Source organism: Carassius gibelio, chromosome B15, assembly GCF_023724105.1.
Source record: "Carassius gibelio isolate Cgi1373 ecotype wild population from Czech Republic chromosome B15, carGib1.2-hapl.c, whole genome shotgun sequence".
NCBI classification, from domain to species: domain Eukaryota; kingdom Metazoa; phylum Chordata; class Actinopteri; order Cypriniformes; family Cyprinidae; genus Carassius; species Carassius gibelio.
The window spans coordinates 7524785-7549849 of record NC_068410.1 but is presented as its reverse complement, the minus strand read 5'-3'; the positions used below and the strand labels follow the sequence as shown (position 1 = coordinate 7549849).

General features: G+C 37.2%; 1 protein-coding gene across 4 annotated transcripts; it reads right to left on the bottom strand.

The window, feature by feature from the left end:
* Positions 1 to 1581: 1581 nt before the first annotated feature.
* LOC127972520 (large proline-rich protein BAG6) lies at positions 1582 to 24493 on the bottom strand. Of its 4 annotated transcripts, none has more exons than XM_052576080.1 (25): positions 24267 to 24493; positions 23678 to 23776; positions 23337 to 23454; positions 22874 to 23118; positions 22722 to 22793; positions 21435 to 21557; positions 21125 to 21306; positions 18083 to 18212; positions 15393 to 15596; positions 14957 to 15176; positions 14300 to 14359; positions 13874 to 14193; positions 13641 to 13725; positions 13088 to 13398; positions 12540 to 12819; positions 12278 to 12447; positions 8725 to 8778; positions 7183 to 7285; positions 6868 to 6992; positions 6361 to 6495; positions 5553 to 5606; positions 5239 to 5403; positions 3609 to 3716; positions 3323 to 3469; positions 1582 to 2267 (listed from the first exon to the last, which is right to left on the bottom strand). In XM_052576080.1, the coding sequence occupies exons 2-25, from the start codon at positions 23759 to 23761 to the stop codon at positions 2172 to 2174; spliced, it is 3591 nt and encodes a 1196-aa protein (XP_052432040.1). In that variant the 5' UTR covers positions 23762 to 23776; positions 24267 to 24493; the 3' UTR covers positions 1582 to 2171. The 4 variants fall into 4 exon arrangements, with proteins under 4 accessions (XP_052432040.1, XP_052432041.1, XP_052432038.1 ...); XM_052576081.1 differs by having other exon boundaries at positions 13641 to 13740; positions 21435 to 21533; positions 24267 to 24469; XM_052576078.1 differs by having other exon boundaries at positions 13641 to 13740; positions 24267 to 24468.
* Between the last annotated feature and the right edge of the window lie 572 nt (positions 24494 to 25065).

The following is a 25065-nucleotide window of genomic DNA, read 5'->3' as shown; positions in this document are numbered from 1 at the left end:
CAAAGAGATTTTAATCTCTGTGAGTCTTCTTTCCTGGTTTAAGTAAATAAAAAATTATTTCTCTGGTAGTCGATTGGCTGTGCCCTGGCATTTGTGGAAAATCTATCCATTCCATCCTAAAGGCTGAGCAGAAATTTTTTGCTAAACATGACATCCTGCCATTATTCACATATAACCATTTCTTTCTACAACCATCAAATTTTTTTTTTTTTAACCAGTGAGCAGGAGCATATTGACAAGAGGACTGAACAACAATTAAAAGCAAGTCATCAACGGAGTCATCTTTGTTCATGTTTTTAATAAATGGAGTTAATAAATAATATTGTTGTATAAAAAAATTTGTCTCATTCTTCTCAGATGGCCGAATCAAAAAAATCTAAACAAATTTGAATACCTCCACACTTTTCCTACTAAGGAAGGTAGTACATTAGTGATGTAACGTCAAGTTCCCTCAAATCTGTTCTGAAATTCTGAAGAAGAAACAAACTCCTCTACATTATGACCCAAGGGTGAGCACATTTTCAGCACATTATTTTAATTTTTTTTAACTGTTCTTTAAGGTGTAAGTTAACCGAAAAATCAAAATTATGTAATAACTCACCCTCATGTCGTTCCAAACCCGTAAGACCTCAGTTTATCTTTGGAACACAGTTTAAGATATTTTAGATTTAGTCTTTAGAGAGCTTTCTGTCCCTCCAAAACGTATGTACGGTCTACTGTCCATATCCAGAAAGGTAAAAACATAATCAAAGTAGTCCATGTGTCATCAGAGGATCAGTAAAAAATTTTGAAGCATCGAAAATACATTTTGGTCCAAAAATCGCAAAAACTATGACTTTATTCATCACTGTCTTCTCTTCAGTGTCTGTTGTGAGAGTTCAAAACTCTGCAGTTTAGTGATATCCGGTTCGCGAACGAATCACTCGATGTAACCAAAATCTTCTTGAAACAGTTCACCAAATCGAACTGAATCATTTGAAATGGTTCGCGTCTCCAGTATGCATTAATCCACGAATGACTTAAGCTGTTAACTTTTTTTAATGTGGCTGACACTCCCTCGGAGTTAAAAACCAATATCCCGGAGTAATTGATGTACTCAAACACTACACTGACTAAACATCTGTGAAGAGAGAACTGAAGATGAACCAGCCAAGCCAGATAACGAACGAAAGACTGAGTCGTTCTCGAGTCAAGAACGGGTTGCATCGGTTTTCGGATCACCAGTAGTGATGGGAAGTACGATTCTTTCTGGCAGTTTGATTAAATAAACCGGTTGAAGAAAATGGTTCACCGGTTCTTTTGCGCTCGTCGGACGCATCCAAAAGAAACGGTTTGGAACGACATGAGGGTGAGTCATTAATGACATAATTCTCATTTTTGGGTAAACTATCTCTTTAAGTATTCATAAACATCCCAAAGGGGTGGAAATACACACTTTCATAAAACATTTTTAAAAATAGCTTTGTTTTGGTAAATTTTACTCTGACTAGAAAGTTACAATTTCTTGATCTCTACAATTAAATATAAAAATTAACTGATCTGACGCACAAAAAATAAATAAAATGCATATATGCACTAAACTGGTGCAAAAAAATTTATTCTCAGGCATTTTACATTCATGTTTCAAAATGACAATCTCTTATTATTTTTTGCAATGTATCATAAAGCCATAGCAGAGTAATGGTAGTTGTGAAAGGCAAGACAAAACATTATATAATCAATAAAGCTTTAAACAACAGTATCATTGCAGTAATGTAGCTTTCTACATAATCAGTTCTCTCCTGTTCTCATCATTTCTTTCCTCAAAATACAGTTGCACACTGTTATTCATCAGACTGAATCATAAAAACACAATAGTTCTGATAAAGCATGCTGGTAGGTGGCTTAAAGACAGGCTCTTAACACACGTCTGTATTGACCAGGACAAGACATTTGTCAGATGGTCAGTGTGTAGCTCACATTTAGCACCTCCAACCACACATGATCAACATGTACAACAGCACATCTGCCGATTAGGATCAGCAAGCAGATAATAAGTCAAAATTAAAAGGTATCGACAGAAGTGTGGGGTGTGAAGTAATCTGACAACACAAAACTGTGCATTTAAAACACATACCCCACAAAAGGAAGGAAGTCTGAGGTGAACACATGTAAGCTGGCAGGTACAAAAGTTATGAGTCTGGAGAAAATACTTGATGTGTGTTAGGAAACCGTCTGGAATTGTACTCCGGGTCCTCCTGTACTCGTTTTGTGATGTCGTTTTTCAGCTGATAAAAAAACAAAAACAAATGTATATGTATATATTATGCTATTTTATAAATGCAATATATAAAATAATGGTGGTTTGTATGTTTTTGGAAATGCCCCGCGTTTCGTGTTTTGAAAGTTTACTGATTTAGTTTCTCAAAGTCATTTAAATGACTTTGAGAAACTGATATATTAAGGATTTTATAGTTACCAAAAATTTTAACTTTAACACTTCATTTCAGCTAGTTGCTCATTTTAATTTGACATTAACACATTTTTTTTAATTAAAACTTGTACTAAATTTGTCAAAGTAAAAATTTAAATTAAACTTAATAAAGACTTGACATACTACATCCAGTTTTCTGCCTCGATTGAATTCAATGTTTCAAACTCCTGATGTGCATAATAAACAAAAATCCAGTTATAGGGACTTGAGCACATACAGGTGCTGGTCATATAATTAGAATATCATCAAAAAGTTGATTTCACTAATTCCATTCAAAAAGTATATTGTATTCATTCATTACACACAATACTCTCTTCACAATACCCCATAGATTTTCTCTCTATAATGTGCTTAGACACAGAGCTCTGTGAACAGCCAGCCTCTTTTGCAATGACCTTTTGTGTCTTTCCCTCCTTGTGCAACGTATCAATGGTCATCTTTTGGACAACTGTCAAGTCAGCAGTCTTCCCCATAATTGTGTAGCCTACAGAACTAGACTGAGAGACCATTTAAAGGCCTTTGCAGGTGTTTTGAGTTCATTAGCTGATTAAAGTGTGGCACCAGGTGTCTTCAATATTTACCTTTTCACAATATTCTAATTTTCTGAGATATTGATTTTGAGATTTTCCTTGGTTGTCAGTTATAAAAATCAAAACGAAAAGAAATAAACATTTGAAATATATCAGTCTGTGTGTAATGAATGAATATAAAATACAAGGTTAACTTTTTGAATGGAATTAGTGAAATCAACTTTTTGATGATATTCTAATTATATGACCAGCACCTGTATGTTTTTGCATATCATTGTGTCTATTTCAAGATATGAAAATATCTTTTCACACAAGATACCTGTTCACTGTATGCTTCTTGAAGTTCTGGTTTTTCTAAATCCTCTTGTAGTGCATTAGGAGCTGAGATGGGTGTTACACCTGCTGACTTGGCGGCTTGACTCACTGCCTCAGTGAGTGAGAGTTTTGGGCCATCACTCTTTACCATCTAGGAGACACATAATTGAAAAAAAAAAATGTTGTTTATTGTTATGCTTCAGGAGATGCCAACCAGTCTGTAAAAATACTACGACATTAGCAAATGTGCACATTATCTCAATGTTTACATGTAGCTGCACAAAACTAACCTTCCTGCGCTTTGCTGGCATTCCAAGCAGATATGCATCAGACAGAGGAGGCTGGGCCTTCATCTTCCTCTGACTGATCTGATCTTGTCTGATAATAGGAACCCACTCCTGCAAACAACACAAGCACATTAAACCCACTCTCAGAAAAAAATTCAGTCTCACTTTCATTTATCCATGATCTGAAAGGCAAAAAGCGAAACAAGGATGACAGCACGTGCCTCGAGTAGGTCACATTTTCTAAAAATGTATGAATTTAAAGAGCCAGTAAGATGAAAATTCTAAGCTTCCTATCACTGTTTATAAGTCCTGTACATTAGGTTTAAATCCATCCAAGGTTAAAAAAACATTGTCATTTTGTCAAAATATCATTTTAAAATTACCTCAATTCTCAGAGATCCCCAAACGGTTCGCGCGAAGCTGTTCAAAAGATTCAGTTTCCTTAAACCCCACCTTTCAGTAGCATGCTGTGTTCTGATTGGTCAACTAACATAACCAGTTTGGATTGGTTGTTCCGCACACACCTCCACGGTAAACTATGCGTTAGCGTCTGTTTTGGGTGAATTATGTCTTTATTCCTCTCACCGCGAAGCAAAAAGTAAAATAAAAAACTCGAACAGTCTCGCTGCTTTTTCTTCTGTGTGGGTGTTTTCAAGCCATGCGCTTCAGTTTGAATCTGAATAGCGCGTTCAGCGCGGGGGCGTGGTCACATTAGATATAACGAAGGAAGACGTGAAAAACAGACATCGCGTTGTTTTCATATGGATTACTTTATCACAGAATATCTGTTCGGCAGCACTTGTTTAGTTTTAAAGTAGACATGTCAAGCTTTCAATAAATATCTCTCTCATGTCTCTTCGTTGAGTATTCACGGAGTTACACTTCATTTTAATGATGTGTTTGTAAATGAAGATCAGCGCAGACAGGCTGCAGACAGCACACATACTGATAAGATGCTCGGGAGCAAACAAACACGTAACTTCATAATCATACTTCGCGTTGTGATTCGGAGATGCTCGTTGGTCAAACCTCTTATGGCCAAACGCTTTGAAAATCCCTCGTTGTACTAGAAAAGCAGTCATCAGTGAAATGTTGTGAACACAACAAAAGGGATTTGTTGTACTGCTCTGGTATTGTGGTAAAAAAGAATTTAAGCCATTGGTTCTTCTGATATTCATTCTTTGGCAGTGAAAATAAAACAAACTTGCCTTTACAATTAAAAACACACTGTCTCCTCAACATGATGCTCTCACACCAACCAGAGCGTCTGTGTGTGGGGGGTGGGGCAGGTCAGAGTTTTACAGTCTATGGTTTCTCCCAAGACGGTAGACGGAGATTATTATGCAAAGTATTCCTAGTGACGTACATAGAGATGGGCATAAGATTTGAAATCTATAACGACTCGTTTCAGCGATTCAGAGTCGACTCCTTACTTCAGCTAATAAGCTAATAAGCTAATAACTTTATAAATCGTGTACTTTTTGGTTTAATTACTTTGCACATTGTTTACACTGATGGACAGCTTCATCATACACTGTAATACAGTGTGGCTCTTTAAGGTACTAAATCTGTAGAAATAGCATGTTTTGGTGGACACATTGTTTTTGCAGTGAACGAAAGAAAATCAACTCACAGGAGGCAATGCAGCTGCCCAGGCTTCTGCACCTCTTCCTGTTTCCTCTCCTCCAACAGCTCCCTCTCCTTCCCTAGCTGGACCTCCCACTGCTCCAGCTTCCTGGGAGGAGGCCAGAGCTTCTTCTGCTGTAGTAGCAGGTGTTGGAGAGAGGCTGTCCCCCATCTGAACCATGTATGGGAGAGGTTATATATGAGACCATAAAGTACATGAGAACAGACTGTTAAACTTCCAAAGCCAATAATGTATGTCTGGTCTGCAAAGCAATTGCATTTCATGGTAAATCACCATCAAACCCTTTTATTTTTATTTACCTCCACATTCTGAGGCTCAGGATCCTGTATGGGCCTCTCTACTGATTCTTCACTCTGAGAAAACATTCATATGCATTTTAAGTCAATGCAAAATGTGAGATCCATGGTGTATGTTTCTTGAGTGAAATGAGACATTTAAACAAAATTTAAAAAAATTTAAGTATGCCAGCACCTGATTTTTAAATAATATAATGGTCCACAGACAAACAATTGTGAGCCTGCTATGTGGCCAAGAGAGGCAGTCCAGGATTATTCTTCTAATATTAATTAAAGGGGTCATATGACACAATTTCATGTTTTCCTTTCTCTTTAGACCTTGTGCTTAAAACAAAGAAAATAAAGTTATTTTCATCTGAACTGCAATTGCGATCCATTGTTTCCTGTGATCCCTCCTGCTACGTCACTTTCAGTGGTGTTTTTCAGATGCAGATGTAAAGTTTTAAAAACAAGATTTTTCTTACACAAACACATTGGTCCACTTCAGAAGGCATTTATTAACCCCCTAGAGCTGTGTTCACTACTTTTTATAATGGATGGATGAACTTCAAAATCTAATAAAGCTTGGAACAGCCAGGACATTTTTTTATAACAATTGTATTCGTCTAAAAGAAGAACGTAACATACACATAGGATAGCTTGAGGGAGAGTAAATCTTGGGGCAATTAAAATTTTGGGATCAACTGACCCTTTAATGACTAAATGAGCAGGCCACATTCAAACGTTGTTCACAGTATGTTAACTAAAGACCATCTTGACTATGCCAACATCCAGCACTACAATATTCTGTGGAACGTGTATAGAATCAAACCTGTGTGTGGATGACGTATTGAGTGATCTGTTCCTCCATGATGGGGATGTGCTCCAGTATCACTTGCAGCCTCATTGTCATCATACTGGTTAACCAGTTCACCAGGCTAGGGTTGACCTCAGCTGACATAGTCCTCTAATAGAGAGGTGAAATATAAAATTAATGTTGGGGGTTTATTGAGTGTACATAAACATACATATACTTTCCTCACAAAATTTTTTTTTTTAAATGTATACATTTTTTTTTACATTACATTTTAGTAAACTTTTAATATCCCTTAACATTTAAAGGTTTTCCATGACTGAAATTATGTTTTAATGTGTCTCTAACCCCTAACACCTTTATCATTAATTGCTAAGTTTCCTTCGTCAACGCTAGCCCCCACCAACATGGAAATGTCTCCTCTGCAATTTTATTTTCATTGAGCAGGTGTAGGAAGAACAATAAGAGAATAACCAAGACGATAGGGGTTGTAGGAGTCAGATGTCAGTTGTTTTGGGTACTAACAATGCGGTGGTTGATGACGGCAGTAAGGGCACTTTGTTCTCCATTTAGACAGTAGAGGTTAAGGGCAAGACACTCAAAGAGAGCACGGTTACACAGTTGTAGGAGCCGAGGTCCAAACGTTTGATCTGAAGAAAAAAAACACACACATTTAAATGTATTTCATATGTTTCATTAAGTTTCACAGTTCCTACAGAGGCCTTGGACATGATAAAAGAATGAAACTGCAAGCTAATATTTGGTGACTACATGTGTTTATCAGTCTAAGTAGATCTAAAACCTAAAACTGATCTCATGACACTTCTTGTCCAGACATACCGGTGCAATGCAGAATGTGGGTGGCAATGCCTACAAGTTGCTGTCTGAGAAAAGCCCGGTTCGTCTGGGTGATATCCACCCCATCTCTGATTGCGATGGTTGACTAGATGGGATGGAGAAGCAGCATACACCACAAATTAGCATCAGTTCCATTGAGTGGAAAACTTCGTTTGCATTTTCTTCAAGCTAAGCAACATCATCTTTGGCATACTTTGACTTCATATTAGGGCTGGGACAAATGATTATTTTTTAAACGATTAATCTAGCTATAATTTTTTCCATGCATCGATTAATCTACCGATACATTTTTTCAGACAGATTCAATTTCGATTATCTCCCCATTAATTGACTACTAACAATTTATACATGTTGATTTACATATCTGAATGAAAAAAACATGAATTCCTTAACATTGCAATATATGTTTATTGCTCTTAAAATTACAAAATAAAAGACTAAGAATGTGTTACTTTGCACTTGTATAGAGATAGAATTCAATAAAACCTTGAAGCCTTGAAAACACATAGCTTACTGAAACAAGCTTACTGAACACATAGGGCCTAGCTTACTGAAAAAAAAGTTCTTATTTCAGATGAAAATAACAACAACTTGATGTCTAGTATTCAATAAAAAAAAGGTCACCCAAAATACTTGTTTAGAGCAATTGAAGGAATACGGTAACCAATGTAAACTTGAGGGCTTTAAGCTAATACAGAGAGTGCTTTTCCAAAAAAAATAAATAAATAAATAAAATTAACAGTGGGAGCCAGCAGCCTGTCATTTGGCGTTCCTCCCTTTTTCTATCGTGTTTAATGATTTTGGTTAATATCATAGGCAGTAAAAGAAATGGACACAGCGACCCCATTGGAACTCAATTGAGACAAGTGAAGCCCATTTTTTGCGTTTTTTAGCACTTCCGTTTCTGACGTGCAGACTCAAACGAAGCCTGACTACGCCAGCAACCTGCCTAACAGATGTAAATCTTTAAGTGGCTGTGCGTGCAAACTGCCATCGTTAATCTTGCAGAGACGGCGAGCTTGAGCGGGGAGTTCTTTGTCGTGAGTGAGCAGGAGTAAGTATTCTGATTAATTATTTTGTATAGTATTTTAAAATGTAACGCCAGTACGCCATATTAAGTTAATTGCCTGCGAGCTTCTCCTCCTGTCTGTACGGTAATGCGACAGAGAGTCAAGTGGTTATGACGCAATCGTTAGCCTATTTTTTACAAAAACTCTTTATCATTTGGTAATCAAGAACCATTTTCGATTACCAAATGTTGAAAACAATATTTTGTGTTAATTGTGACATTATAAATGACAAAAACTTTATTTTTTATTAATTTAATGCAACCTTGTTGAATTAATTTCTTTATAAAAAACAAAACAAATGTAGCTTGTTTATAGTGTATAGATGTCCATATTACATTTACAGTAATGGTTACAAACTGAGAGATAAGTGGAATTTATTTTGTGTTGTAATTGCTAATGTCACAGAGCTTTTCATAGTTTTCAAAGAGTCAAGAAAGAATCCAGGAATACTTACAAAACTTTCTGTGATGTACTCCTCAAGCTCAGCAATTAAGTCTTCAGCAGATGCCTATATAACAGAAAGAAAAATAAGACATGGAAAGAGAAACAAAAAAATAGGGAAAATTAAAGAATCAGAACAGGGAAAACAAAAACAAAGTGGACACAGGAGAGGACATATATACAGAATCAAACAACTGCCGGTATCAAATTTTTTATGTTGCGATTAATTGCTATTGACTATCACAGTATACTGTATTATTATCACAATATTAAAATTTAGTTAATAGGTTTATTAACTTTTTTCTTATAACTAAAATAACTGAACATTTAAGTACAATAAAGCAATACACAAAAAAAAGTATAAAGCTACACATTTTACAAGACCAATAGGTAACACTTTACAATAAGATTTCATTAGTTAACCTTAGTTAATGCATCAATGTTAACAATGAGCAATAGCTACATTTGTAACAGAAGTTTTTAATCGTTGTTAAACACAGCTCTTAGTTCATGTTATAGCTCATAAATAAGACAGATGAAACTTTGGATTTTAACAAGGTGTTATTAAATATTGGAATTACCCAAGATTAATAAATGCTTAAAATAAATTTTCATTGGCAGTTTATGTTAACTAATGAATTAACTAGTGTTAACTAATGAAGTTCTAATGTAAGTGTGACCTAACAATAAAAAATCTAAACGCTTTCAAGCAATATCTAGGGCAAGTTGTAGTCTATTAAGTCTAAATAGTTAAGTAATTGTCGATATGATGAACACCATAGCGAATACACAAATCTGAATGGCTATCTAAATGCATTTCAGAAACAGAAAGTAGCACAGCGTCGATGTCAACGCCTCTCGTTTACTTTGAATGAAGTGACGTCAAGGGTTGCTGAACTGAATTGTGGGACCACTGATTCTTAATCCAAAATGGTGAGCTATGTTGGCATCAACCCTATACAAAGACAACCTCATCACCATTGTCATTGACGAGGCACACGTCGCTTACAAATGGTAAGTTTGCATACACAGGTTTGGTTATTAACTTCAAGTTAATTTTTTTCATTCGAGGCGGCTGAGCCAGCGCATAACACAAGTCATAACCAAATGTTATGCGACTGGCTTATTTTAAACTTCAGACAAAAGCACCCCACGAGAAAGTAAACCCTTGTCAATTATGCCTGGTAATACCAAACTTCACTTTGTAGACAGATTTTGGTATTACCAGGCTAGGTAAAAGCTGCCATATCGTGATGTATCGCATTACCGAATAAGGGCACTCTAAACTGCATAAACACCTCAGAAACAGAAGTGTGAAGTAAGAAATGGGTTGGGATACAAGATTGTTTACAAATAGTTTCAAATAATGCTCAGTGCTCTGTGTACCTTCCTTGACTGCTGTCAGTGATAACATCCTGTATGTCAAATTCAATTAAGTAAATATCCCTTATTGCGCTTTATCACATTTAATTACATCTGTGTGTTTGTTTTAAGTTGTATTATCCCGTCAGGGTTAGTGACTAGTAAAAGCCTACAATAAATGTCAAAGGTAAATGTCAAATCACTTTCAAAACAGTGACTTCCTGTTTTGAATTTCAATTTAGTCAAAGCAAAACCATGGTATATTCCGGATATTTAGGGCCCTCCAACGCAGTTATGTTTTTTTGGAGGTCATTGTAGATATTTTAGAGTGCTGTCACTCAATATTTTAGATGTTTCTCTTATGTAACAAAACCCATTACATCTATTAATGACCTGTTGAGTCTAATCAGGTGTATCTTATAAGGCAGGGGTTCCCAAACTTTTCAGACCGCGACCACCAATATTAGATTGCTGACAAGACGCGACCCCCCCCCCCCCCCTCCTCTCTGTGTTTCCCTCTTGTGAGGATTTGCGATTTGGTTACATACTGACAGAGCTAAAACAAAAAGGAACACAATCTCTAAGCCAGGCTATTTTATTAACAAATAAAATAGCCAAATACATCCATAACTGTGAAATGCTTACAGACAGAATACGAACAAGCTGCAACAAGCTAACAAGCTATAACACGCATACAACAATAACTTTGTATTCAGAAAAAACGCCTTACATACATGTATGGATTTCCCAATCAGGACCCAGATTTGGTCAATGGGTGGAGCAGATAATTTTATATTTTTATAATTTTAATTTTCTTTTTTAAGATTACCTGTAAACAGCATTCAAGACTGCAAGAGTTCCAATCTATATGGGCCTTAGTAGCCTACTCTTTTTGATGATTTCTTTGTGATTGCATTGTGTAATATGTGCTAAATTGTGAATAAAAAAATATATATAAAAAAATAAAAAAAACGCCTAATGTGATGGATGGGCGCTGTGCGCGGAGCAAAGCAGGTCCACTCTAGGTTTAATTTTGGAGATCCCCACCCGCAGATCATCTTCCACGTTAAGCCGTGACCTGTGTTTATTCTTAATGTAAGTCAGCGCGGAGAATGTCTTTTCACATAAATACGTTGAGACAAATTGCATGAGGACACCCAACGCGGCCTTCGACAACTGTGGATATTCCAGCGCGACAGAAACCCAGAACTCATCCAGCGTCTTGCCGTCAAATGCCGTCCTCAGGGTTCGATCGGTTGAAAGTTCTATCAGCGCATCTTCCATATCTGACGCCAGATGATTTGCCATGGTTACATTAAATGGTGACCTTATCCAGTCATATTGGTCGGGAGCGTCTCCTTCAGGGAAATACTTATGAAAGTGATCTGGATAAATCCAGATTAAAAATATTTTTTTCATTGTGCTCACATATTAGATGGGGAAAAAATTACAGAGGGATTTATGGATATCTACTTTTGTTATCCTGTAAATCAGAATATACTATCAATAGCCTTAAAAAAAAGATTTTCGCCATGTTTTTAGTAATAAAATGTTATATAAATCAGGCTAGGAATAATATATTTACAAATCCCTGTGTAAATGTCTTCATAATATAACTAGGTACAAGACTGGAAAGTTTGGTGTATATAGGTTCTACTAAAGTGGAGATTTCGTACTTGGAGTATGAGAGAAAGGTCGTTTTGAGAAAACAGGCTTTAAAGATTTATCATCAGCCAATGAGATTGCGCATTCAGCCCTTTTACTTTCGCGATTGGTTGCTGATAAAAAGGAAATGACCATATTTGGATCTGACAGCATTGTACAGTGAAGAGAGAGCTTTCCAGCCATGCCTGTGATGAAAGAGAGCAGACAGAGATCGCAGATCGGCAGGATGATTTACAACGCTAACTTTTGTTGAATTTACGCGAAATCTACAAACGCAAACAGACAAAGTGTAATAAAATAAAGACCTAAATGTGTATTTCGGACTTTTTTTTCACCATCTCGCATTAACATATAAAAAAATAAAAACATAAAAATAAAAATAAAAGTTTCTGTAAATCATCTCGCGACCCCCCGCTCGTCGCGACCCCCACTTTGAGAACTACTGTTATAAGAGAGGCATTCAAGACGGGAAGTTTTGGGGGGTATTCCAGGACCAGCATTGTGAATCAGGGCACTTGACACAGCTAGAGACAACTTACAGTGATGTTGGCCTCCGTGGGCTCACGACCTTGCAGGAAATGCTCACTGAAGAACTGAGCGAGTTGGGGCTGGATACGACCAAGTGGCTGGTGCTGCCCGTGGAGCAACAACACCATGTCCACCATGGAGAAGTTCTGACAAACCAAAGCCAGTAGATCACCAAAAAAACCTAAACACATTCACATGATCTTTATTTTTCCTCATTCTGATTGCATTTTTTTTATTAACTAGAAGTAAATGCATCAACTCCAAAGAGCTCACCCATAGCATCTCCAGCACCAGGGGTGAAGATGTTACTTGTTTGGGAGAGCCTCTGGATGAACTGTGCAATGCTCTCAGTTTCGTTTTGTGGGGTTCCCAAAGAGCCCATCATGGTGGACAGGACACCCTGCACTATCCCAGTGAAGAGCTCAGGGTTCAGACCTTCACCAGCTGTGGCGGCCCCAGTAGCACTGTCTGCGTTTGGTGGAGCAGTGGGAGCAGTAGGGGTCGAGGTGGGAGGCTGTCCCGCAGGAGGCTGAGAGAAAAGTGTTTGGGAAGCCTGATGACAGGAATGCATAAAACTGTCATATACACACTAGCATTCATAAAAAAAAACCAGTGAAAAAAAGGTAGAAATCTAGTTTTCTGGCAAGTGAACAGGAGCCATCAAGAATCCGAAATGGGGAAAAAGCCTCATGATATGTTGCTCAAGATAAATGGTTTCATAAAAGTTATAAGTCTTCGGTATCAATGTATGAAAATGATGATGTGCATTGTAATAAAATCTGTGTAAAAAAAAGTCTATATAGCCAAAGGAGACTATTTACCTGCATGAAGTCTGTGACCCCCTGGATTAAGGTAGGGACCCCAGGCATGGATACTGTAATTGAAGGGCCCTGGTTGCCTGCGGCAACAGAACCTCCCAGTAGAGACCCCAACAACTGCTCCAAGTTTCCCCCTAAAGGATTTTCCTGAGGAGCTGACGGTGCAGGTCCAGGTTGAGGAGTGCTGGTATTGGTACTATTAGACTGTGTGGACCCAGAGCCACTTGTGGAGGTGGTGGTGGTGGATGGAGTGCTTGTGGAAGTGGATGTGGAGAAGGTGAATGTTTGTGAGGCAGAAGTGGTGTTTTGGCTGGCTGTGGATACAGAGAACAGTAAAATGTATTATACTATGCCCTAACTAGAGGCATTTTACATTAGTATTACATAATACATTTTCAGTCTTAAGAGAATATTAGGTACATCAAGAGGACTATGATCTCATTTGAGCTGATCCACAAGTCAGTTATCAAATAAAATACTCAGAACTCATATGTTATTGATTTTAAACAAAGCAGTATATGTATAATTATAAATTTAAGTTTTTATGCAACTGTACCCATCTGCCCTGCAGCCCCTGACAGAAGCTGGCCAACTAGTCCACCAATCATCTGATTTAGAGCAGCAGGAGGGAAGTGTCCAGCCTGAGAGGAAACAGACTTTTAAAAATTTAAAATGATGCATGAATGCTTCTGAATTGAGCAAACTGCAACTTCCGGTGCAGCACATTGCAATTTCCTGTCTAGAATTTACACCTCTATATTCCAGAAATATCATGGAAATTTAATTCACCTGTCCTGGCTGTTGACCCATCATTGGTGGAACAGCTCCTCTGAGGTTAATAGCGGCCCCCCTTGTGGTAAAAGTGGGGCTGGCCATCCTGTGAGTAAAAGAGGGTCTAGTGAAAACCACTCTGGCCTGAGGTGGGTAGGGGGGCATGGGGGCTTGAGTGGAGCCAGAGCCAGCGTTTGCTGCAGGTGGTGTGGTCTGTTGCCCCTGCTGGCCAGTAGAAGCAGCGTTTGCCATGGCCATGGCTTGCTGAGTGACTTGATGCACAATGGCTTGCATGAATTCTGGAGGTAGACCTGGAATCTGAACAGTAGGGGGGGCACCTGCAACATGCAAACATGTGCATTACATATGGTGATCAAACATAATCTGAACATGCAATCATCATGTATATAAATATAACTTTTTAAAGACAATTTGAAGACTTACCAGGCTGTCCAATGCCAGCAGCATTCTGTTGTCCACTTGCCTGTGCAGCACTGCCAGAATCTGAAACATATTCAATTAATTCAAGTAAGGAAAAAATAGTTACATCGGCGCTTTTCCACTGCGGATCACTTTTGGGGGGTTTTCCACTGGGTACAGTAACTGGTACTTTTTTAGTACCACCTCGGTTGAGGTTTCAAGTGAACTGTACCATTATCAAAACGTGACTTGTTAACTCTGCTGATCACGGATTGGCCAGAGAGAATCGTCACTACCTGTGTCAATGAACTTGCGACACAAACACAAAAGAACAGCTAGATTTTAATAAACACAGTCAGTAAAGGATCGAACAAAACTTTTGAATGAGCGCACCTTTTGTTTTAAAAACAAAAAGTTTTGTTGTCTGTTGCAAAAGTACAGACGTTCCTCTCGTTAACAGCAAAGGGCCGGATCCAGCGAGAGCTTGATGGGGCGATGCGGAATGAAAACAGTTTTTTTTAGGAGTCATGGCAGTAGATGCGGCGCAGCTATAACGACATTTGAATAATCCCACCCACTCTAAAGTGATACTAAACTGCAGTGGAAACACAAACTGTGCCAAGCCGAGTCATACCACGCAGTGGAAAAGTGCCACTGCACACAAATACAAAAGAAACCCACCATCAATGTTCATCTGCATCATCACTACAGGCTCCATGGTTTGATGACTGATCCGGATGACTCTGGGCCCTGGCTGTGCGCTCTGCTGATTGGCTGGACCAGGCTGACCGGCAGGCATTGGGCCCTGGCCTTGCTGATCTGAATGGCCAGTGGACTGAGGTTGACCATCAGCTGCTGGTCTGCCATTGGCTGACATAGTCACAGTAGTTCCAAAATTCAGCTGCAGAATGTTAAAAGTTAATTGACGTTTTAATTAGGCCTAATTCAACAAATTACAATTATAGACCCTGCGTCTCTGTATTTCTGGGAACTCTGGAAAATTTACTTCTACCAAAAATACCGCAGTACTCATTTATGAAGTGCTCTACAAAACTTTCACTTTCAGGGTTATGCAGTACATTTCTCACTGCACGAGTCTCACAAACCACTTCCTTACCTGCACTGGTAGGTGATGCACGCCTGCTGGAGTCAGCACAGAGGAGGTGTAGTGAGACATGGGGCGGATAACGTGCAGGTGTCGAGGAGGGTTGCTTAGGAGGTTACATCGTAAGTCGCTCAGGGCGACCAGGGCATTTCCCAAGAGACGAAGGGCCTCTCCCACAAGGTTGAGAATACGCTGGTCCTCATCCCTCTCTTGGGTCTGTTCAAAAAGAAAAAAGTATATATAACCTATTTACTGAAATTAAGTACAAACACCAATCAATCAACCTACTGTCATATTTCTGAATAGAAGTATTAATTCTAAGTTACAGGATCTAATCTGTTAATGCAGTACCGTGTAAAACAACTAGGGCTGTGTATCGCCAAGAATCTGGCAATACGATACAAATCACGATACAGAGATTGCAATACTATATACTGCGATACTGTACGCAAGGTGGGATATTGGGATATTTTTTATTTTAGGAATAGTATATATTGTAAGGAAAGCTGTCATTAAGAACCCACCACCATATGCAAACCTTAAATTGCTGGAGAAAAGGGGGAAAGGGGGGGAAATTTAAATGCTTGCAGGATCCTTCAGTTAAATGTATAATACGTATAAAATGTACTTTATAAAAAGACCATTCCGTATTTTTCGGACTATAAGTCGCACCTGAGTATAAGTCGCATCAGTCCAAAAATACGTCATGAGGAAAAAAACATAAGTCGTACTGGACTATAAGTCGCATTTATTTAGAACCAAGAGAAAACATTACCGTCTACAGCCGCGAGAGGGCGCTCTATGTCTTCAGCTTCTTTTCAACCAGAACTGATAATCAAAATATGTCTGCTACCACCACTACTTTATTACAAGAATATCGTACTGATCCAGGGACAATAATTTAATATAATAATCATTTAAAAAAATTATTTAAAAAATAATATAAAAAAATGCTGTGTAGTCCATAACAGCCTATAGACACAGCCAGTTTTACTCACTGAAATATTTATTTGTCAGAAAATTATTACTTCATAATTGTATTAGAGTCTAACACACATGCTATACAGATAATAGAGTCGTGCATTATTTTGAGTGATGACTGCTATTATAAGAGTGGCTTGATGGAGTGCAGGAGATGCAGATAACATGATATTGACCCTTAAGAAACTTTCATTAATGCTGTCACGTAACAATACTGTCCAAATATAAAATTAAATTAATAGATAATTTCTACATTGAAATAAAAATGTAAAGACTGCACAACTATTATAAATTGCGAATCTAAATAATTGGGAATCATGAAAAAAATTCTAATAAAATAAAAACATGTATCTATTATCTGTTTCATGTTTCTATTATAACATTTATGTAGTTTTGTTTGCTTGGCTGTTTCCTTATAAAAGTCCAGAAATTTGTCAAGTTTTTCGTCAGGTGTCGTTTTAAATTAAATGACGTCATTACATTGCTGTCTTACCACCAGGATACCGCTGCACTGCAGATCATGGTTTCGAGTATTGATACATATCCCCTTTTAAGCCAACACATGAACGCACAATTATCTCAGATAACTCAATCCCTAATCATACACAACAGGTGTGTTCGAAGAACCCAATTAGCCGGATCATGATTAGCACGATGATATCATCTTGGATGTGTCATTTGATCTCGGATGTAATAAGCGACCTACGAAGAACAGGCCCCAGGAACACTGAGCAGCATATAGCGCCCTCTCGTGGCTGTAGACGGTAATGTTTTCTCTTGGTTCATGTCAAATTAATTTTGATAAATAAGTCGCACCTGACTATAAGTCGCAGGATCAGCCAAACTATGAAAAAATGTGCGACTTATAGTCTGGAAAACACGGTACATATACCCTGATTTAAAGGTTCAATGAAAAATAAAGTGCTAACAGGATACTTAAAGAAAACAAAATTGTAAAACGATAAAATAAATACAGTTGTTGAACCTTTCCACTTGGATTCACAGGTTTTTTGTTTGTATTTATCTTCCGTGTGGAATTGCCGAAACCCCGACACGAGCAACGCACCAACTGCACAAAACGCCCACTGCGAGGCAACCCTCTCGTCTTTGTCTGTGCCTTGTGCAAGCCTCTTCACACAGGACGCGGCAAGCGGTGGAACCGAGGCAGTGCCAGCACCAGTCGACGTTATCACAAAAGCCCAAATAACGGCACATTCAGCTTTGTACACCTTAACATGAACTGGGACAATTCTTTCACCCTCCATTACTAGCAGCAAACTACATTAACGCTAACATTAGTGGCGTGCTCTAATGCTTGTATTTGCTGTCACTCAGGATTTGTTCAGAGATGAACACTGCCATCTAGCGGTCGGGAAACAAACTCAAAACGAAACAACTGCCATGAATCTTTTTTTTATATATCGATATTACGTTTTAGAGAATCGATAAAGTATCCCAAACAAATATTGCGATACGAGTATCAATATTTTCTTACGCCCCTAGAAACAACAAATCACTAAATATTGTTATATGACTGCATTGCAAATTAGGTTTTTACGTATACTTTTTCACATTTCAAAATGTGAAAAGACATTTTTATATTATGCTGGCTGAATGACTTATGGCATCATTTTCAAAATGTATTTTTTATTCACATCAAAGTAATTACGGTGCCTGAGCACTACATAGAAGAAAACATTTATGATGAGTGGGCTTCTTACATTGTTGTTGTAGTCTGCAGTTGTGGCCGCCTCTAGAATGAGGTGAGCTCTCTGAATGAAGGGCTGGAGTCTCTCCTCGACTCTCCTCAGCTCTGTTAACATCTCCACCATCTCAGCTGGGCTTGGATGGCTGATGGAAAGGCAGAAACATGATCATAAATTATTTTTTCAATGTGCAATTTTCATTAAACACTGATCATCAGAGCATCACTTTAATACACTTACAGTGGAGGAAAATAGAGGCTTACACAAACTGCTACTCAGTTTATAGATTACTGTGTAAGAGCAAGAGAAGTATAGTATGGTTAATATATAGTGAATAAATCAAACAAAAAAGACTCTGCTTAGTCAACAAAACAAGACATCTTACACTAAACATAACCTTTAGTTTGACACTTCAAAAGCTAGTCGCTAGTGGTTAGAATGGTGGTTTGTCTGACTTTTAAAAAGTGAGTAGGATACAGTAGTGGGAGCTTCGCTTTCAGTGGCTAAGCAGACACATCCTATAATAGCTAAACTCCCACTCATGGTTAGCATCTGTGCTGATTAACTGCATATGAAACCAAGAAAATGTGACTCATCATCGGTGTGGAGTGTTATTGTATCTATTGTATTATCAACAATAAAAAAAAAAATTAGGATCCTGCACTCTTTTCAATCCACATGATTTCAGGTCATAAATTCTTGCAAAAAGAGTAAAAAAAAAAAAAAAAAAAAAACCTCAATACTTGTAATTAATTTGCTTTGTATACAAATAAAGGTTTACATGGCGAGATGCTAGCAATATTATTTTATTGTTAAAATAATGGGCAAGCTAAAGTGCTCAATGCATTTAAAATCTACAACAAATGTTTCAATCACTCAGGGCTGTCCCCTTTTTTTTTGGATACACAGCAATTTAATTTCAAGCACTGTATCATCTACTCTGGTTTTTCCATCAAACCACACTGATCACATGCTTTGTCAATGTCTCAAATGGACAATAAAATCATTGTTTTACTAAGGGAGGAAACTTGAACAGAGACTTTCATGGAATTTTATGTTCCTTAAAAAGACTTGTTCGAGGATATTGTTCGAGCCGGTTAGTTTATCTGAGGATATGTCATGAACCACCAATTAAGCATTAGGCCTACATTTAAGTGAAAATGAAAGGATGGTGTAAAACACGGATTCACACAAATTCACATGCACCTGCAGCGCTTCTGTGAACAGAGAAAATGGAATAAAACTATGTAGGCTACATAAAAAGGAATATATAGGCCTATACATGAAATATATTAAACTTAAATCATTAATCATATACACACAGGCTTTATTTCAGCTATCGGCCCCCCTGCTTTTCAAGATAGCGGCATCGGCTATCAAAAAAAAAAAACAATATCGGTCGACCACTATTGGCTATGACTCTGCATGTTTTTTTTTTTGTTTTTTTTTTGGAGTAAAGAAAATGCTGTACTTTATTATTATTAAAGGTAAAGAAAAAGTTTTTAAAATAACATTATTAACCAGTATTTTTTCTACTCAAACCAGTTTCAGAATTGTAATAAAACAGAGGAACGCAGGAACAGAAATGTTCAAATACCAATTCTGCTCAGAATGAACCAATACATTTCTTTCTTCCATTTTTACCTCTGGATTGACCGATATCAGTATTGGCCAATAGATGTTTGTTAAAATCGGTATTGTATTGGCCAAAAGAATCTTAAAGGTGCATCCCTAATTAGAATGATTTCTGAAAGATCATGTAACACTGAAGACTCAAGTAATGGCTACTGAAAATTCTGCTTTGCATAAAAGGTGTAAATTGCATTTTAAAATACTTTTTTTTTTAATTGTAATAATATTGCATAGTATTACTGTTTTCACAGTATTTGTGTTTGATTAAATGCAACCTTTATGAGCATAAGAGACCTCTTTCAAAACTATTTAAAAAAATCTTTGTAACCCCAAACTTTAGATTGTAGTGTAGATAGTTTTATATAAATAGATTACTAAATAGAATTACAGTGAGGTGTTGGTTTCCTAACTTAGGTTAATCAAGGTGGCAAACCTTCATTTCTTGACCTGATGTGAAATGTCAACAATGTCTAAGGTAGACTAAACTGAATTCATACCTACTCCTTCAATAGCAAACCCCAATTTCCCAGTTTTAAGAACTCCCTTTGTTTTACCTCACTTTGTAGGCAGTGGGTTTTAAAGTGTCTGTACATTTCCCACAATTTTCATAATGGGCCAAACCAAAAGATAAAATTAGAACAAAGGAACATTGTTGTCAGGTGTTTGTGAAACTTAAGACAGAAACTCACAATTATTTTCCAATTTGTTAGTCATTCTTCAGAAAGAAACAGAATCTTTCACGTGGCAATTCACTAGTGATTCAAATGGATTTAGCAAATTTGTTAAGCAGTCATAGTATAAGAAACTTTAAAGATTTAACCAAAAATATAATTGTACATTTCCTTTTTTTCATGTGTCACAAACACATACAAAAAATGTCCCACTGTGTTTAAATAACCTAACATATTAACAAGAATAAATGATGACTAAAATAGTGACAGAGTTATATTATAATTGCTGTATGCAAGGTGGATAAGTCCTTTAACTACATGACTTAAATTTTTGACTCATAACTTTCATTCACCTTAATTTAATTAAAAGCATGTTTCGATAGGAGCAAAAAATACATAGCAAAACAAAACGTTGAAGGAACAGTTAACCTGAAAATTAATATTTCATCAAATACCCATGCCATTCCAAAACCCATGTGGTGTCTTCCCCTCACCTCCATTGAACACAAAAAGAGAATTTTTAAAGAATAATTATGCAGCCTTTTTTCCATACAACACTACTGTTCAACTATAAAACAATAGAAACAGAAAACAGAACTGATTACTCAAAATTTCTCATTTTGTGTTTATTTTTAGATTAATTATTCCCTGAAACTACATTGGAAAAACAGAAAAATATATATATTTATAAATCAGGATTTATTATATCACTAAGCTAATAATTCAGTTTAAATTATGACTGAACTGGTCCTACCTGAGGCCAGCTGGAGGGGGTGGAGTACCCTCAGTCTGGGTGGAGGAGGAAGAGGATGGTGGGGTACTGGAGAGAGGAGGAGAGGTGTCCATGGGCTGTACAGTAGGAGATGTAGTGGATGTGGAGGAGTTGAGTGGAGGTGCAGAGTCCTCCTGAGATGCTGAGCCATCCTCAGGCTGGCCCTACAAAAGAAGGCAGAGATGAGGGAAAAATCAAACAATCAATAAGCTATGCACTTGCACATCTATTTCTTCCTGATACCACAGTATCCAATAAGCCCAGCAAAGTCATTCTCAGGAATATAGCTTACCTCCAGTCTCTGGATCACAGCATTGGTGTCTCTCAGCAAGTTCTCAGCCAATAACAGCCGCAGTCTGGGCTCACTTTGCAATGATTGGTCCAAATCTATCTGAACATTCACAGAGCCATTAGTCTGGAAGAAAGAATTATATGGCATTAATGTATTTCAGTAAATTAGTTGTGTGTGTAATATATATACCTAGACTATATATATATATATATATATATATATATATATAAAATGAAAAAAAAAAATGTTAATGCACAATTACAATTTTAGAAGTTTTTTTTGCAACCTGAAAGTATAAATCTAGACTATGCCATGCCGTTTTCAAAGCACAAGCTGATTTTAAGTTTGAATATGATGAAAACACTTTTATTTATTTTTATATATATATTAATTAATAATTAATAAATGTTATTACAATTAAAAATAATTATATTTCTTTTTTTTTATGTATTTTATTTCTTGGATAGCAAATAGCAAAGCTGAAGTACTCAAGCCTTCAGTGTCACATGATCTTTCAGAAATAATTCTAATAAGATCATTTTGTGTTAAAGAAACATTTCTTATTTTCAGCTCTGCTGCTTAAAGCTGCAGTAGGTAACTTCATATTTGTTAAACCTGTCATTATGTCCTGACAGTAGAATATGAGACAGATAATCTGTGAAAAAAATCAAGCTCCTCTGGCTCCTCCCAGTGGTCCTATTGCCATTTGTAGAAAGTAATCCGCTCCCGGTAAGAAACAACCAATCAGAGCTGCGGTCCGTAACTTTGTTTGTGTTCAAAATGTAGAAAAATGTATATAATACGCGAGTACACCATGAATCCATTTTCCAAACCGTGTTTTTAGCTTGTTCTGAATCACTAGGTTGCACCTATAATAAGTGTTTATATTCGGACTATTTTAGATTGCTTCGGGGGTACCGCGGCGGAGTAACCCAGTACCTTTGTGATTCTTCATAGACATAAACAGAGAGAAGTAGTTCCGGCTACGATGTTCTTCCGCAAGACGCAAGCAGTTCTGTTTATTAACCGCTAGAGCATCAAAAGTTACCTACCGCAGCTTTAATCGTTTTGTGGAAATGGTGATGCATTTATATTTTCAGGAATATATGATGATCACAAAATTCACAAAAAACAACATTCTATCTATCTTTTTGCATTATAAATGTTTTACCCTTATTTTTGATCAACTTAATGCATCCTTGTTGAATAAAAGTATGAATTTATTCATTTTTGAATGCAATTTCCACCACAGCAAAAGGCCTCTCTTTAGTTTACAATGGTCCTCACCCCCGTGCTGGTACTGACACGTGGATTTCTCGCACTGTCTCCCAGGCCTGTCATCATCTGCTGAATGGACATCTGAGGAATCAGAATACATTAAGCAAAAAAAATAAAAATCAAATAATACAAGTGATACGGAGTATGAAAAAAGATTCTACCTGAATTTGCTGAGGGTCCATAATGTTGACCGGAACATTAAAAGTACCCAGCATAACATAGCTGTTGGCATTGCGGTCATGAGTAGGCCCAACAGGGGTTCCTTGAGAGCTACTGGTTGAGTTTGGGTTTTGATTTCCTCCCTGTGTCGCCCCAGAGGACCCTGATACGCCACCCGAGTCAGAGCCCTGTTGGGTGGTCTGCGGTGGGGCCCGCTCTACCAGGTGAATTACTTTTCCATCCACGTCTAGACAGAGATGGATGAACAGGGACAAGTACAGAAGAGTCACAAGACTGCAAAGGGAATATTATTCAAAAGCACATGCTGAGTTGGCCAAAAAAAAAAAAATGTATTTTCACTTTGCAATTCGACAGAATTGGCTTTATATGGAATTGTATACACAAAATGTCAACAATGGAGTTCCCTAGATTTGGAAACTGCTGTTTTTATGCAAATCAACTCACTGTATTCTGCTAGGGTTTTCTCATCCTGAAGTACTCTGCCCTGATAAATGAGTCTTTGTTTGTCAACAGGAATTCCAACAGAGGGTGATATGTGCTCCTTGAACTCTTTCACTGTCATCTAAGAAGCATAACGAGAAGCTGTCAATTCAAAAGACAACTGGCAGACAGTGGACTTGTGTCTTTATCTGCTGTCACATGACTTGTTATTCACCTTAAATTGTGGTCAAACGCAGAATGCCAAGTCATCATTATAAAAAAAAAAAATAATAAATAAAATAAAATAATTATAAAAAAAAAAAACACATGTAACAACGAGAGTAATACGAAAAAATCCAGCTTACCTGTGCCTGAACTGTGTAGCTCCTGCTCTGGGAGTCCAGCGTTTTCACAGTCACCTCTATGTTATTGTATGAATGTTCTTCCATGCTGTCTATATTATTCTAGAAAACAATAATAACCAGGCATAAAGTTTAAAAAAAGAACCTAATTTATACCTCTGAAGTCTAAATATGTAAAATCCTACAACAAACTACGTCACGGTGAAGGAAAAGTGTTATATTACACACACAGGCCACAACTGATACCAAGCAGTCACACACACCCCACCTTTCCAGAAATTTCTTGATTTACTAGAAGCATATTGTAGAAACGTATGCTTTTAAACATAAAAAGCTATTTAACTGTAAACACAGCCTACTGAAACGTTCTAAAACAACCGCTATCAATAACATGCTAAGTCACTTGAAGCTAAATGTCTATCAAACAGGCGTTTGATACGTTTTTACGATAACATATGTCTATTTATAAAAAATACATGACGTCTTCACCCATTTTGACTGATTGTCGTCGATAAACTAAACAACAAATAAAAAATAAACATACAAGTGCGCTCGAGCTGTGCGAACGTTAGCTCTCCTATGTTTGTCCTACCTCGAGACGCGGTAATTCCTGGTTGCAATTCGTTGTTTTGCATATACACTATACTTTCTGAGTTTACTAACAGTATGGCTGTAATTTGTGCTTGTTTGTATAAAACCGACTAACGTTAGTTAATACATAAATGTAGCGAAGCTACCATCGTGCTATCATGCTAGCCGGTGTTGCGCGACAAGCTCAAGGAAGTATACGATTGACGTCACGGCGTTCTCATAAACTCCAGTGTAAAGAACTGCACGTTTAAATTTAATAAATTGTCAGTTAGGCATGTGAGCTATTAAGTAGTTCAATATTAAAAGTTAATTATTAATAATAATACATTTTAATGGAAAAATATAAAATATATTTTTTACACTCACTGTTTACACAAACAGACCTACCAAAACTAGACTTTGAAACACAAAAGACAGGTAAGGTGTGTTTTGAAGCTTGGCTTCTGGTTTGAATTGGTTTAAGCTGCTCATGAGCTGGTCCTAAGCATAGGCCTATAGCTCCTGCTCAGGACCAGCTTAGCAACAGCACATTACAAGTTTAAACCAGCTTAGTACCAGCTTAAACCAGAAGCCATGCTTCAAAACAAACATAACCAGCATATGCTGTTTTTTTCAACAGGATAGATACAGTAAATAATTAACATATTAGTGTGCCATTTACTGATACGCCTGATTTCCCCTTCAGCAGTGGTCTGTGGAACAGTCAAAGACCACAGTTTCCATTTATGTTGTGTATTTATTTCATGGTTGGAAACAGACAGTAATGCATAATGTTTCTGCTCACAGTAGTCCTTAGTTCA